Source organism: Callorhinus ursinus, unplaced genomic scaffold (genome assembly GCF_003265705.2).
Source record: "Callorhinus ursinus isolate GAN/ISIS: 27379988/994484 unplaced genomic scaffold, GSC_fseal_2.0 scaffold137, whole genome shotgun sequence".
NCBI lineage: Eukaryota > Metazoa > Chordata > Mammalia > Carnivora > Otariidae > Callorhinus > Callorhinus ursinus.
The window spans coordinates 4,489-16,397 of record NW_027397199.1 but is presented as its reverse complement, the minus strand read 5'-3'; the positions used below and the strand labels follow the sequence as shown (position 1 = coordinate 16,397).

Sequence of the window (11,909 nt, the reverse complement as noted above, 5' to 3'; positions counted from 1 at the left end):
AAGAGTGACATCATATGGTATTCGTCTTTCTCTGATGAACTGATTTCACTTAGGATAACACCCTCTAGCTCCATCCATGTGGCTGCAAATGGCAAGATTTCATTCTTTTTTATGGATGCGTAGTATTCCACTGTGTGTGTGTGTGTGTGTGTGTGTGTGTGTGTGTGTGTGTGTGTGTACACATCTATCATCTCATTTATCAGTTTATCAACAGTATTCCACTGTGTGTGTGTGTGTATATACACACATCTACCTGCTCATTTATCAGTTTATCAACAGTTTATCATTTATCAGTTTATCAATAGACACTTGGGTTGCTTCCATACTTAGAATATTGTGATATTGTAAGTAATGTTGCAAGAAGCACAGGGGTGCATGCATCCTTTTGAGTTATCATTTTCATATTCGTTGGGTAAACACCCAGTAGTGTGATTGCTAGAACTACCTTATGGTAGTTCTAGATTTAATTTTTTGAGGAACCTCCATCCTGTTTTCCATGGTGGCTGCAGCAGTTTGCATTCGCACCCACAGTGCACGAGGGGTCCCCTTTCTCCACATCCTTCCAACACCTGTTGTTTCTTGTGCTGCTGATGTTAGCCATTCTGACATTGCGAGGTAATATCTCATTGTAGTTTTGATTTGCATTTTCCTGACGATGGGTGATGATGAGCATCTTTTCATGTGATTGTTGGCCATCTGTATTTCGTCTTTGGAGAAATGTCTGTTCATGTCTTCTGCCTATTTTTTACCTGGATTATTTGTTTTTTGGATGTTGAGTTGTATCAGTTCTATACATTTTGGGCACTGCCCCTTTATTGCATATGATATTTGCAAATATCTTCTCCCATTCAGTAGGTTGTCTTTTTATTATTACGTTTTCATTGTTCTTGTGCTGTGCAGAAACTTTTTATTTGGATGTAGTCCCAGTAGCTTATTTTTGCTTTTGTCTCCTTTGCCTCAGGAGACACGTCTAGAAAAATGTTGGTGTGGTCTATGTCAGAGAAGTTAGTGTTTGTGTCCTCTTGTAGGATTTTTATGGTTTCAGGACTCATATTTAGGTCTTGAAACTATTTTGAGTTTGTGCGTATGGTCTAAGAAAGCGGTCTAATTCCATTCTTCTGTGCATAGATGTCCAGTTTTCCCAACACCATTTGTTGTAGAGACTGTCCTTTGTCTTTTCGATATTCTTGCCTGCCTTTTGGGTTTATGTCTGAGCTTCTGTCCTGTTCCCTTGGTCACTGTGTCTATTTTTGTGCCAGTACCATACTGTTAGGATGACTACCGCTTGTAGTATAATTTGAAATCTGGAATGGTGACTCTTCCAGCTTTGTTTTTTTCTCAACATTGCATTATCTGTTCATTATCTTTTGTGGTTTCATATAAAATGTGAGGATTGTTGGAGTTTTTTTTAAAGTTTAAATTCAGTGAGCCAACTTGCAGTACATCATTAGTTTCAGTTGTGGTGTTCAATAAGTTAACAGTTGTGTATAACACCCATTGCTCGTTGCATCACGTGCCATCCTTCATGCCTGTCACCCAGTTATTGCATCCGCCCACCTCCCCTCCAGCAACCCTCCTTCTGTTGCTAGAGTTAAGAGTCCCTCATGGTTTTTCTTCCTCTCTGATGATTTTCCATTGAGCTATTTCTCCCTTCCTGTATGGTCCTCTGTGCTGTTTCTTTTATTTCCCATATGAGTGAAACCATATGACAGTTGTCTTTCTCTGATAGATTGACTTCACTCAGCATAGTACCGTCCAGTTGCATCCAGGTCGATGGGATGGTAAGTATTCATCCTTTCTGATGGCTGAATGGTATTCCATTGTATGTATGTAACACATCTCCTTATGCATTCATCTGTCCATGGACATCTGGGCTCTTTCCACAGTTTGGCTATAGTGGACGTTGCTGCTGTGAACATTGCGGTGCAGGTGCCTCTTCTTTTCACTATAGATATGTATCTTTTGGGGAAATACCCAGTAGTGCAATTGGTGGGTCATGGGGGAGCTCTATTTTTAATTTCTTGAGGAACGTCAATGTTGTTTTCCGGAGTTGCTGTACCAGTTTGCATTCCCACCAACAGTGTAAGAGGGTTCCCCTTCCTCCACACCCCACCAACATTTGTTGTTTCCTGTGTTGTTAATTTTAGCCATTCCGCCTGGCGTCTTGGGGTACCGTATTGTGGTTTAGATTTGTATTTCCCTGAAGCCAAGTGATATGGAGCACTATACAAGTGTCTGTTAGTCAATTGTATGTCATCCTTGGAGAAATGTCTGTCCATGTGTTCACCCATGTGTATATCTGAGGTTGGGTTAAGGTCCTGAAGCTTGGAAGATGCGATCGGCCAGAAGGGTGATATTCACAGGTGAGTCCAGGTGAAGGGCAAGGGGCGAGGGGTTCGGGCTAGGGTGAGGGGGTTCGGGCTAAGGGTTAGGGGGTTCAGGCTAGGGCTTAGGGGTTAGGGGTTAGGGTTTGGGCTAGGGCTAGGGCTTAGGGGTTAGGGTTCGGGTTCGGGTTGGGGGTTTGGGTTCGGAGTTAGAGTTAGGGTTTCGGGTTTTAGGTTTAGGGGTTCGAGTTCAGGTTCGGGTTCGGGGTTCAGGTTTGGGTTTGGCATTTGGGGTTCTAGTTAGGGGTTCAGGTTTAGCATTTAGGGGTTCGAGTTCAGGTTCGGGTTCGTGGTTTTGGACCTGGGGTAGGGGTTCGGGTTGGGATTGGGGTTGGGGTTTAGAGTTTAGGGTATGGGTTAGGGTACGGGTTAGGGTATGGTTTAAGGTATGGGTTAGGGTACGGGTTAGGGTACGTTTTGGGTACGGGTTAGGGTACAGGTTAGCGTTAGGGCATGGGTACGGGTATGGGTTAGTGTTTTATGGTATGGTTAGGGTTCGGGTTAGGGTACGGGTTAGGGTTAGGGTGCGGGTTAGGGTTAGGGTATGGGTAAGGTTAGGGTTCGGGTTAGATTTAGGGTCTACCTGTCCTCTGCTGCACAGAACCCATTCTCCTCTGGTAACTAGAGTGATATTTTCGGAACATAACCTTTGGGCCTCTCTGTGGTCTGCTCCCCTCCTGCCCATCCTCTCCAGCCTCACCTCTTCCACCACGGCCCCCCCTTCTGTGCGCCACCCAAGTGTGTGGTCATCCCACATGTGCCCTGGGCCTGACTACAAGCCTTTGCTTTTGCTGTGCCTTCTGCCAGGATCACTCTTCTATCCCCCTGCTTCATATCTGGCTTGTTGCCCCATTGGCTGGGTCTGGACTTGCCCTCTGGTGACCTGACTCATGTCTGCTGGTTGAATGTGCTTGTCCCCTATTTAAATGTAGTGCCCGCCTTCCCTATGTGAGCGATTTACTAACCTGCTGGGTATGGGGCAGGCCCAGGGAAGTAGCCTTAGTGCCTATGCAAACACATCAGTCTCAGAGGGGCTCCCCACACTTGCTGATAATGGGGGAGCTGCTGCCCTCACAGGGGGGAGCAGGTAGTACCCTTAAAGGGGGACCAGCCATGGGACGTGGTTGGACAAGACTTTGAATCTTTTGGGGCTGGGGAGATGTAGACCTGGACATGGAGGCTTACACCCTTGGATTCGAGCCTGGGGCCTAAGCAAGCCCCCTCTCTTCCTGGGGTCCTCTTTTGCCTTCCCTGTCCATGGGCTGGACCTGATTCCTGATGTGGCAGAGTTTGAGGGTGACCCCTCCTAGGAATACCAGTGGCTTACTGAGCACCTTGTCAGCAGGATGCGCAGTAGCCTTCCAGGGAGGACCTTACAGGAAGTGGAGACAGGTCTGTGGGGGCCAGCGGCAGCCCACTCAAAGCAAAGTGGGACAGGTGGCCGGCCCTGCTGATTCTACCCACTCTCTAAGACATAGAAATGAGGGCTGTGCCCAAAGGTGCTTCCCTCTTGGAAGGTGGGGATGGGATCTGCAGGGGGGGCAGCCAGTGGAGGGAACCTGCAGGGTTTGCACAGGAGCTCAGCACAGGGGAGTGTTCCTGGCTCCAGCATGCTGACTGTGGGGCTGCATGGGTTTCCAGCTTCTGAAGCCTCAGGCTCCCCTTTGGAAAATGGGGTGCTGATGGCCCCCATCTCTGGGAACAGACATTAGGGAGGTCCTGCTGGCAGATTCCCTCAGGAAGGTCAGGAGGTGGCTGTTGCTTAAAGCAGCCCAGGGCCTGCCCCCTTGACGAAGGTGCACACGTCCATGGCCCCCAACTCTGGGGTCCTGCTGCCAGCCTCTGGCAGTGACCCTCTTCCTGCCCTGTCCACTGCCCCTGTGGATACGTGGTCTTCCTGGAGCTGTTCCTGCAGACGGCAGAGAAGCACTTCATGGTGGGGCACAGGGTTACCTACTAGGTTTTCACTAATCAGCCAGCTGCCGGGCCCCGTGTGCCCCTCCAGGTGGGTCGGAGGGTGGTGGTCCTCATGGTGGACACAGGGTCACTTACTACGTCTTCACTGACCAGCTGGTTGTTGTGCCCCATGTGCCGATCTGGGAGGGCCAGAGGGTGGTGGTTGTCGAGGTCCATGGCGTCCTGCACTAGCAGGATGTGTCCATGCGGCACAGAGCGATTATCACTGCGTCTGCGAGCAGCGCTTCCTCTGTGACGTGGATGACCTGGTGTGCGTGGACGTGGATGTGGGAATGAAGTTCTGGGACCACGTGGGCATGGAGATCCTGTTCCCCCTCTTTGGCACCCCACACCCCGGTTTCTACTGGGCGGCCCATGAGGACTTTAGCTACGAGTGCTGGCCACAGTCCCAGACCCACATCCCCAGGGACCAGGGCAACTTTTACTACATGGGGGCCTTTTTTGGGGGATTGGTGGTGGAGGTTCCCTGACTGACCTCGGCCTGTCACCAGGCGATGGTGGTCAACTGGGCCAATGGGATTGAGGCCGTGTGGCCCGATGAGAGCCACCTGAACAGGTACCTGCTGGACCATGGGCCCATGAAGGTGCTGTCCCCGGAGGACCTGTGGGACCCACGGCTGCTGGGCTGGCCCCCCCCCATTATTCCCTGGGTCATGAAGAAGCTGAGATCCATGGCTGTGCCCAAGAATCACCAGGACACCCAGAACTCATGAGGGACTGTCCCCGGAGGAGCTGTGGGACCTGTGGCTATTGGGCTGTCCCCTGAAGGACCTGTGGGACCTGCAGCTGCTGGGCTGGCCCCCCCATCATTCCCCGGGTCATGAAAAGCTGAGATCCATGGCTGTGCCCAAGAATCACCAGGACACCCAGAACTCATGAGGGGCTGTCCCCGGTGGTGCTGTGGGACCTGCGGCTATTGGGCTGTCCCCTGAAGGACCTGTGGGACCCATAGCTGCTGGGCTGGCCCCTGTCATGAAGAAGCTGAGATTCGGGCCAATGCCAAGAATCACCAGGACACACAGAACTCATGAGGGGCTGCCCCCAGAGGCCATGCAGGACCCGCGGCTGCTGGGCTGTCCCCTGGAGGATCTGCGGGACCCGAGGCTGCTGGGCTGGGCCCCCATCATTCCCTGGGTCATGAAGAGGCTGAGATTTGTGGCTGTGCCCAAGAATCACCAGGACATCTGGAAGTCACGAGGGGCTGCCCCCATCTCCATCAGGGGGTGCTGCCTTGAGCGGAGCTGTCAGAGCAGATTCCTACTTCTGTCCCCTTGAGGGAAACTGTGGAGCCCAGCACTGCTTGCATGGGCACGCCAACGCCCCAGGCACCCCTGTGCACAGGAGGCCTGCCTGGGGGCACAAGTTCCTCTGTGGTCACTACATTTTGATCATTTCGGGGTCATTTGCAGCTGTGAACGGCTCCAGTTTTATGTCGGATGTTTTTCTGTGTCAATGCTGAGCAACCATTTTTAAAAAGAACAATTGAGGGGAAAGATTTTCTCCGTGGTTCTAAACAGATATTGCCTGTTGGGAATGGGAGCAGCCCTGTAGCAGCCATGGAGCCAGAACAGGTGCTGGCCGGGTCTTCCCTCCCAGTCCTTACACCTCACCGCAGCCATGGGGCTTCAGGGTCAGGGTGTGCCGAGCCACCTCTCAGACCCCCCAGTGCCCTCACCACCAGAGGCCTTGGCCGTGGCCCCTAGCTCGGCCTCCAGGAGCGTGGAGTCCTCTGGGCTATATAAGGTTCCTGCCTTGGTTTTAAATGGCTGTGCTGGTGTTTGTGAAATGTGGGCACTCACTCTGTCTGGATGCGCGTCCCCTTGGGATTCCTCAGTGCCCACCAGTGGGTTTGCACTTGTGCACTTTCTCTGGACCAGCTGCCTGCACTGTGTCTTAGCAAGCACTTACTGAGCTCAGTCACCCAACAAGGGGCAGAGCGTGAGAGCGAGAACTAAGATACAGGCTCCCTGCTCCTGGGCCCTCCAGGGATTTGTGACGGCCCCGACGTCCTGACTCACTTCTTTTGTATTGTGGTATAATGGACATACAGTTGATACCATGAAGCACGTTTCAGTGGCAATAAGTATATTCCCTGTTCTGCACCGGCTACCTCCGTCCATCGCCACAATGTTTTCATCATCCCCAACTGAACCTCTACCCACGAGACCCTAACCCCCCATTCCCCTTCCCCAGCCCCGGCACCCAGCAGCTCCTTCCACCTCTGTGAATGGGAGTGCTCTCCATCCCTCACAAGTGGGGTCCTCCAGTGTCGGTCCTTTAGGGACTGGCTTATTTCACATGGCATAATGGCCTCATGGTCTGTCCCTGTGAGCCTGAACCTGACCCACTCTCCCCCCAAAAGTGTAGCTCAGCCCTCCCCTGTCTGAGCCGAACCTCCTCAGTCCCCTCTGCTCCCCTCACCTTCCTCCTCAGCTGAAGATGATCCCAGCCAGTCTGCAGCTCTGAAGACCTGTTCAGTCCGGATGCCAGGCACATACCCCGGGGGCCTCGGGCCTCACCTATGCCCCATCTGTCCACGTCAGGTGCCTGCCCCCCTCCCCCAGCTGACCACCTGCACCTCCCACAGGTGTCCCCATCTCAGGAGAGGGAAACACCAAGTCCAGACCCTTGGAGTCCTCTGGGACTTCTTGCTTGCTACCAACTTTCCCAGTAGTGAAGTGGCTACTGGAGGACATTCAATGTCCAAAACATTTAAAGGCATACGTGAGTCTCTGCTGCCTAAGGCAACGGATAACAGTCGGGGCAAATAGAAACCAAGCAGAATCACCGGAAGAAAGGCCGAGGAATGAGGAGCTTTAGGGAAGAAGGGTCTGGAAGCTCTGACTGCCCCTACCTGACCTTCAGATGCTCCTCAGTTACTCCTGTGCCTCTGGTATCTTCCTGGAACCCTGACATGGCTGTTTTCAGACAGCTCGTCCAGCAGTACCCTCAGTATCTGGGAGGCAGATTTGCTGGGATCCGCAGTGTGTCCTGCTGCCCTACGGGGACCGCTGTTTGAAGGTGCATCGTCCGGGCCATCTGAGGAGCCAAGACTGTGGGTCTGTGACCTGGAGGGATTCTGAGCAGCGCTGGTGGGATGGGAGGGCTGCAAGGCCTAGAGGCAGGTTTCCAGAAAGCCGACTGGGGTCCCTGGCGTCCTACCGTTTTTGAATCAAAGCCCTGAGATCTTTAAAATGTCAGCAATGTTACAGCATGGACCAGAAAAGCAAATGTCCCTGTGCACCCAACCCCACCTAAACTATTGGCCATTCCTTGTCACTTGAGCTGAGGTCAAAGGATTGGGAGTCGGGGCTTGAGGAGGGTCCTGGGCCAGACTTTGTATTTGGGGGACAAAGGCCATCCAGACAAGCTTGTGCTGATCCTGAGGAGGGGGTCTGTGTGGAGACCCCAGCTGCAGGCACTGCTGTCCACGGATGGCCCCTCAACCTGCCCCAGTGCACCTGCTGCTGGGGGAGAGCCTGCCCCTTCCTCTCTGCCTAAGGGCTCTCTCCTGCACCAGGTGCCTCCTCCCCTGCCAGCCACTGCCAGACTGCAGCCTGGGGGGGTGGCTATCCTTAGTTCCTCCAGCTGCTGGGGGAGCGCCTGCCCCCTCCTCTCTGCCTGAGGGCTCTCTCCTGCATCAGGTGCACCTCCTCTCCTGCCAGTCACTGTCAGCCTAGAGCCTCAGAGGGTGGCCCTGACAACCTCTAGCCCTGGCGACAGAGCTGGTGTGGGTGAGATGCGGTCTCCCAGCAGGTCTGAGCACCAGCCCCCACAGTGCTCACTCTCCTCCTGCAGGCTCATTGTGCCACATCGTTCCTCAGCCTCCCTGGGCCCAAGTCTTCCACACGCTGGGACTGGGAGCAGGTCGTCTGGACCTTCTGGACTCTTGCTTCCATGCCCGTGACAAGGGCACAGTCTGGCCTCACAGACTGCTCAGAGGAGACCCAGCGCAGGAAGACGCAGGCCGCTGCAAGGGAGATGCCAAGTGACCCCAGAGGGAGCACACAGTCCTTGCAAAAAGCACCGGGCTCACGGGACCCAGCATGGGATGTGGGTGTGAGGCCAGGGGGCACAGGGAGTCCTGGTGGGGGTGGCCCTGGCGGGGAGGCCACGGAAGGGTCCCAGAAGAGGCAGGAGACAAGGAAGACGACAGGACAGAGCTTCCCAAGGAGGTTGATGGAAGGATCAGAGAATCACAGAGACCCTTGGGAAAACTCAGAGGCCCTGGAGATGTTGGCTGAAACGTGTCATTTGGTCAGAAAAGTTGGGTCACAACACCCCAGTCGACACTGGATGATTTACTCTTTGTTGGTTCTAGGAATCAGTAGGTACCTGCCATTAGAACTCACATCACATGAAGTCTAGGATATACTTACTTTTCATCACTTTTCAGGGCTAGATTTTTCTAGAGGAAGTGCTAAGCATGGGTCTCTCCATTCTTTGTGCAACTGGCCTGTGTTTTCAGGAGCAGATTCCTGGTGCTCATCACCAGTGCTAGCCCTGAGGACTGCCCCCGTCACTTCCCACAGTGGACGTGACCATGTGGTTTGGGGGGTGCTCACTGATGAAGCCCCAGTGCTCAGTACACAGCAGGGACCCCAGATCCTCTGCTGAATGAGGGAGGAAGGAGGGAGGGAGGGAGGGGGAGGGAGGGGAGGGTTGGAGGTGGGGAATGAATGAGGGAGGGAGTAAAACCACAGAAGCTGGGTCCATAAATCAGGAGTCCTTATTTGGGGAGAGGTCCGAGGGCATCACAGCCTGGGCCCTGGATGGTGGCTCAGGGCATGTCCATCTGTCCTCCCAGTGCTGACCTTCCTTCTCCTTGGACCCGCTGTCATCCTGGATCCTCTCACCCTCCTCCTCAAACAATTCTCAATGTTCCGGGGGCAGGGTGGCAGGAGGGGGTGGGTCTCAGGAGGGGCTTCCCAGATCCTGTGCCCCGGATGACACCGGGGCAGTAGCTGTAGGGCATTCTATCATGAGGACTGGGACCCTGGATCCCATCCATCTCCTTGGGCATTAGTGTTGTTCCATTCCCTGCTCTCTCCAGCACCGCTGTGATGAACACTCCTGACAATAGGTGTGTGAAAAACCGAGCCAGAGTTTCCGGGGCTGAGTCCGAGGCTGAGGATGGGTGCACCTGTGGCCTGGGATGGGTGCTGCTCACTGTTCTCCCAGACAGGGGTGCCTGTCACCATTCTCTCTAGGGACCTCTACTTCCTCATGTTCTCCCCAGGGCTGCTGGTCCCCAGACCAGACACCTGCCAGTCTGAGGGTGACCAGCACTGCCTCCATAGGGCTTCCTTTGCCGGAGTCCTTCCCCAGGAGCTCCCGCATCTCTGACACATATTCCCTGCATGCCTATCCTTCCGCCTTGGACTTGCATGTGTTTGGTCTCCGTCCCTGTGGAACCCAGTGACTTGGAGCATGGTTTGGACCAGAGTCAGGTGAACCCTTTCTCTGGCCTTGGGTTGTGAGCAATGCTTTTGCCCTTTGTGGTGTGTCTTCCAGCTTTCTGCATTTCCCTGGTTTCTGTGTGGGTCACAGGAGGAACCAGCCCTGTCCTGTCTGGGGTGAGGCTGTGGTGTCCCAGCAGGACCAGGGGTCTCGGCCCCGAGATTGTGCCCATAATTCCTAAAGTGGCCTCTATGGTTACATCTGATGTGTAATCCATCAGGGATTTCAATATCAAATAAGGGAAATTTTATGACAAACACAGAAGAAAACGAGTCCCCTTTGAAAATAGGGGGGCAGACACAAAGGCCCCTGTTGTGTGATTCCACTTAGAGAAACATCAGGAATAGGTAAAGGAACAGAGAGAGAAAGCAGCTTAGGGGTCACCGGGGTCTGGGCTGGAGGAGAAATGGGCAGGGAGGGCTTCTGGTTTGGGGACTCCTTTGGGGAATGAGATATTCTGCAGCAATGTTCTGGGGTGTGGTGGCACAGCTTTGGGCATGTACTTAATGCTCAAGACGTGTTCAATTGAAAACAAGTAGTTTTATTTAAAACAAATAATAAACAGTATATAGGACATGGAAGGATAAAATAACAGTTAATATGTACCAGAGAGAAAGAACACAGGGGGAGGGGATGAAACAATCGGGCGGGGACTCGGGTTCCAGGGATGGAACTAAGGGTGATTGTACAAGGAGCTCTCCCTGCAGGGCTGTGGGCTCTAGATGTGCCTGTGGGAGCCCTGCAGGAGCAGGAGTAGGGGCAGGGCTCAGGATAGGGGCAGGGACAGGGGCAGGGACAGAGGTAAGAGCAAGGGCAGAGGCAGGGGCAAAGGGAGGGACAGGGTCAGCAGTAGTGGCAGGTGCAGGATCCAGGGCAGGAGCAGGGACAGGATCTGGGTCAGGGGCAGGAACGGGACCCCTGGCAGGGGCAGGGGAAGGGGCAGCGACTCTGGCAGGAGTACGGACAGGGGCAGGAGCAAGGGTAGGATCTGGGTCAGGGACAGTGGCTCTGGCAGGGGCAGGAGCAGGAACAGGGGCAGAAGCAGGAACAGGGGCAGGAGCAGGAACAGGGGCAGGGGCAGGAACAGGGGCAGGGGCAGGAACAGGGGCAGGGGCAGGAACAAGAACACAGGCAGGGGCAGGGGCTGGGGCAGGGGCAGAGGCAGGGGTAAGGGAAGGGGCGGGAGCCAGGGCAGGAGCTGGGTCGGGGGCAGGGGCAGGGGCGGGGGGGGGGGAAGGGGGAGTGGCAGGAACTGTAGCAAGGGCAGGGGCAGGGGCTGGGGCAGGAGCAGGTGCCAGTTCTTCCTGGACAGCGCCAGGCTCTCCGTGGGCAGCTGCCGGGTCACCTGCTGGCTCCTGGTCTCCTACTGAAGTCACTGCAGGCACCAGCCCTCCCTCCAGATCGGGCTCTAGCTCCTCAGGTGATGGAGCAGCTGTGAGAGGAGAAAAGCTCACCCCTGTGCTTACTCTCCATGGGCCTTTGCAGAGACAGAGCCCAGCCCAGGGCCTCCCAGAGAAGCCACAGCCGGGAAGGAACCTTCACGGGGACGTCTCCCCAACTGCAGTCCACCTGCTGTGTGCTCTGTGCCCAGTCGTTGCTCGTGGCCCCACACCAGCCTCTGGGGGCTCCTCCCTGTGGGGCCGCACCGACCCGTCCCCACACACCACAAACACCCAGCCCCACCCTTCTCACCCTCGGCCTCGGCCTCCATGGGCTCCGGCTCCTGGACCACTGTCCGGTGGACGACCACCTGGGACGGTGGTCCGCGTGGTGTCGGGGGTCTTGCGCGGCAATCCCCAGCACCTGTTTCTTGGGATGCCTTTGGGGTCACCCCCTCTGTCAGGGAGGAGGGCACGTCCGCCAGCTGCCTCTCCGTGTCCTCCGTGGCCTTCTGCAAAGACAGGGACCGGTAGCCGGCCCCGAGGCATCACAGCCCTGCCCGGCCATCCGCACTGTCCTCCTGCCCAGTCCCTCTGCTGCTCCCAGATCAGACACACACCTGTGCGTGCACAGCCCTGCACCCGGGATGCAGTGACCCATCCCTGCAGGGCTATCGGGATCAACCTTGGGCAGAAGGGGCAGCGCCCG

General features: G+C 55.0%; 1 protein-coding gene and 1 pseudogene across 1 annotated transcript; one reads left to right on the top strand and one right to left on the bottom strand.

Moving 5' to 3' along the window:
* The first annotated feature begins 4,266 nt into the window (after window positions 1-4,266).
* LOC112815589 (histo-blood group ABO system transferase-like) lies at window positions 4,267-5,074 on the top strand (annotated as a pseudogene).
* A 5,292-nt stretch (window positions 5,075-10,366) lies between these two features.
* On the bottom strand, window positions 10,367-11,712 carry LOC141371941 (uncharacterized; the record flags this gene model as incomplete). Its single annotated transcript, XM_073890312.1, has 2 exons — window positions 10,367-11,253; window positions 11,514-11,712. Coding segments are annotated over 2 exons (1,086 nt in total), but the record flags the coding sequence as incomplete, so codon positions are not given.
* Between the last annotated feature and the right edge of the window lie 197 nt (window positions 11,713-11,909).